Source organism: Pavona decussata, unplaced genomic scaffold (genome assembly GCF_977016875.1).
Source record: "Pavona decussata unplaced genomic scaffold, jaPavDecu1.1 SCAFFOLD_67, whole genome shotgun sequence".
NCBI classification, from domain to species: Eukaryota; Metazoa; Cnidaria; class Anthozoa; order Scleractinia; family Agariciidae; genus Pavona; species Pavona decussata.
This window is the reverse complement of record NW_028145486.1, coordinates 1,565,001-1,568,541: the sequence shown is the minus strand read 5'-3', so window position 1 is coordinate 1,568,541 and position 3,541 is coordinate 1,565,001. Positions and strand designations below refer to the sequence as shown.

Below are 3,541 nucleotides of genomic sequence, written 5' to 3'. Positions count from 1 at the left end.
TGCATTTGCTGGCAGCCAGTCCTCAGTTTTTAAAACAGTGACATTGCTCTTAAAAACTGTAAAATACATACGTAAAGTAGCGTCTGCGCCAAACAAAATCTATTTTGAAGTTTAAAAGTTTGAGTAATGTCCACGTTTTTAAGTTCGCTTTTGGCTGCCTGTTTTCCTATCATACTGCCTTCAAAACGCAGGAAATGCAGTCTCAGACAACCTAATTTTTTTCTAAAATAGAAAAGTGTACTCCAAGATGCTAATTAGCATTTCATTTTTTTTTATTACCATTCAACTCTGATATTGAATTCAATGCTCCTACCCGGGCTTTTCAGTTTGTTGAATTTTACCGGTAATAATGTTCCTTTCACGTGATTTAATTCATGTTGATGAAGAGATCAAGATTTTTAAGTCCTTTTGCTTTAATTCATGCATTCAATTGACAATATGTCGATTCAATATTTAAGGGGATATGTCAGCTGGGGCACATGAGCAGTACACTCTCAATTTGCATAAAACTCGTTGCGGGATTTAATTGCTTTTTCCGTCATTACAGAAGCTTTCAAAAATATCGCAACAAACAGCTTCTGTAATTGCTAAAGAACGTTTGTAAATAAAAAGTTCAATAAACTTTCCGAACATAACGCGATTCCAACAGATGAAAACAGTCTCCTGAATTCTCCGACGGTTTTTAAAAATGTTGGGCCAACGATTACAAAGTTCTTCTCATCAACGCACGCATGCGTCTGGGATAGTCTAGTAGACTATCTAGTAGAGAGATTTGTACAAAAACGAAACCAAATCAGACCTGCAATGTAGTCCTCGCGCAATTCCTCCGGAAAATCAAAATGCAGACAAAAGTTAGTACGAAGAGAAACATCTAAATTTTTAGTATAAGGGAGATTTACTTTCCCTCTTCCAACTCCACTCCCTCTCCACCTCCCCCCCCCCCTCCTCCCGCGAAGCTAAAGATTAAATGAGGCCAATTTCCGCGAACCTGAGGGCCCAGTTCATCTGTAAGAACCGGTCAGCCAGACCCGTTAGTTTGTAAACGAAATGTACCAATTCGAAGCAGGCTGACTAGGCTGGTTGCCCTAGCTTTTTGCTCAAGAACGGAATCAAACAAACCTGTTTGAATCCAATCTATTAGTTACAGGCTACTGACGGAAAGAAATTAAAAAAGGTCTGGAATCGAGTATTATAATTAACATAACATTTATTTTGTTGCTTAAATAAGCCAACTTACATTACATGGTTTTACATATAATGTTCTTCATACGTAACATTCATTTCTACCGGAATCTTGCCGCTTCAATGACGGCCTTGAATCTTCCCCCCACCTCAGAAGGTTTACAATTTGCGTCGAAAATTGGGAGTTGAAAATGCTGCATTTGCAAAGCTCTGGCTGAGTCAATGCTTTGGCAAGTGACGATTCCAAACTTACTCGTCTGCCTCTTGGCAAAACAACCGTTCTGTTGTGTTGCAGCATCTGCATCGCCGATGTTGTTTCTAGCCAGGAAGAAAATAGACTGCTTATTGAAAGGATCACAGACAGCTTTCCAGTACCACGCTGGGGCCAAAACTCGGGCATTCAACCTGACCACTTGGTCATTCGTTCCTATTGCTTCGCCACCTTGTCGGAAATAAAAAAAGAAAATTTTAAAGATTAGAGCCGGAATAGACGGAAAAATTAAAGTTAAAATGGCCGATAAACATCATAGAAACAAAAAGAAGTGAAGCCGGAAAATCACGCTCCATAAATAAATTACCGTGTAAGCACTTAATTTAATTATTCTAATTTTAAAAAAGTAGATAAAAAGATGGATGGATCATTAGCCGGCATAGATATATAGCTGTATACGCAACCTCGTCCCCAGCAGACTTAGGTATACGAGGTCGAATGTGACGTCACCAGTTGAGCTGATTGTTCTGACTGAAGCTCGGCTCGTTAAACAAACGCGATGAGGCCTGAAAAGACGGTTGCTGTATCGCAGATCTAAAGGAGACCTACATGACTACATAGGTGACATCTTAGCCTTTTAATTGCGCACTCTACGTTAACACGGTATCAAGGAGCATTATATTATATGTAGTTGTAAATGGATGTGACGATCATCACCATATATAGTACTTTATCCGTGCCTGATTAGTTGATTAACTTACAGTTAGGTAGCTATCTTGCACAAGGGCGACTATTGATGATCACTACAGCACCGATTTTGTCAACCGACAGGTTTGTCACATTCTGTTTGTGTGGTGGACTGTGTTTATAGACGGTAGTGTTGGTTATAACAAATTTTTGAAAAACCCAAATAAAAAGAAATTAAATAATAGCCGCCATGAATATAAACACGATATTAAACTTTGCTCTGTTGCGTATGTTTTATTGATTTGAACTGTGCAACGGTGTATGTATGGCCGACTTCGCAAACTTAAGTTTCATTCGATCTTCAATTTTGAAAGTAAGAAAGACCCTCCAATCATCGAACTAACTGAACTTTCAACCAAAACCAAGAAAACCTCTTTTAACTGTCGCTTTGACAAAAGAATCAAGATTTTTGAAGAAGGGTAGTAGAAGAAGGGTAGTTTTAGTCGCACGATTGAGCAAAATGTGGTTTATTTCATGGGCGAATTCATCCCGAAATCCTGCCCAAACTAATCTTACGATTTTGCTCAAATAACACTCTGTGTGGCATTCTTTTCTTGTAAAAACTGGCAAAGTTAAAATCTAGGGATTCAAAGAATTGTGGGAAGGTTCTTTTTCTGTTATCATAATATCAATTATTTATCATTATCATTGTTATCATGACGCTTCCCCCAGTAGGGTGGCACTAAGTCACCTTAGACTCCGAAGATTCTGGAAATTTCTAAAGCTACCATTTTTAATTGTTAACGATTTTATCCTTAGAGCAATCATCATCATCATCATCATTATCATCGTCGTCATCATCATTATCATCATCATTATCATTGTCATTGTTATAACCGTTACCCTTGTCATCTGACATTATCGTTCTTGTTCTTATTCTTGTTTTGCGTTTCGCTTTCGTTGCCGTTATTGTTATCGTTGCCGATCTCGTTCTCGTTATTGTTATTGTTATTGTTATCGTTACCGATCTCGTTGTCGTTATTGTTCTTGTTATTGTTATCATTATGGTTACGATTATCGCTATCGTTGGCTTTCCTGCTAACGTTCAGTTGTTATCGTTATCGTTCTTGTTCTTGTTCTTAATTATCTTTCTCTTGATTTTTACTGTTATTACTTACTGGTGCCGGTGATTACATACAGAGGATTTCCTGCATTAGCAGCATATCTCCTCAGAGCGGCTTCGAGTATTTGCCAGTTGCCGCCGTTGAACGGTTGCCATTGAGGTGCAATGTTGGTTGTAACCATGGTGTAAGTACGCTCTTCTTGGACAGCAAAATCTGCATTTGGAGTCAGATGTCCTCTGGCGCAGATTTGCTGAGCAACAAAGTTGTAATTAGGAAAGAGTGGACTCGGCGGTCCTTGATTGGCTGCGTAGTCCGCGTCAAGTGACACTGGGGCTTA

General features: G+C 38.9%; 1 protein-coding gene across 2 annotated transcripts in view; it reads right to left on the bottom strand.

Annotated features, from left to right (window-relative positions):
• Positions 1-1,078: 1,078 nt before the first annotated feature.
• Positions 1,079-3,541, bottom strand: part of LOC146477989 (salivary endonuclease-like) — a 33,609-nt gene continuing 31,146 nt past the window's right edge. The window contains exons 2-3 of one of the 2 annotated variants that reach the window (XM_085112742.1): positions 3,259-3,537; positions 1,079-1,624 (exon numbers count right to left, since the gene is read on the bottom strand). In XM_085112742.1, coding sequence (XP_084968868.1) covers positions 1,284-1,624; positions 3,259-3,537 — 620 coding nt within the window. In that variant the 3' untranslated portion in view covers positions 1,079-1,283. The remainder of the gene's footprint in view (positions 1,625-3,258; positions 3,538-3,541) is intronic. The other variant, XM_085112741.1, reaches the window with a different exon arrangement.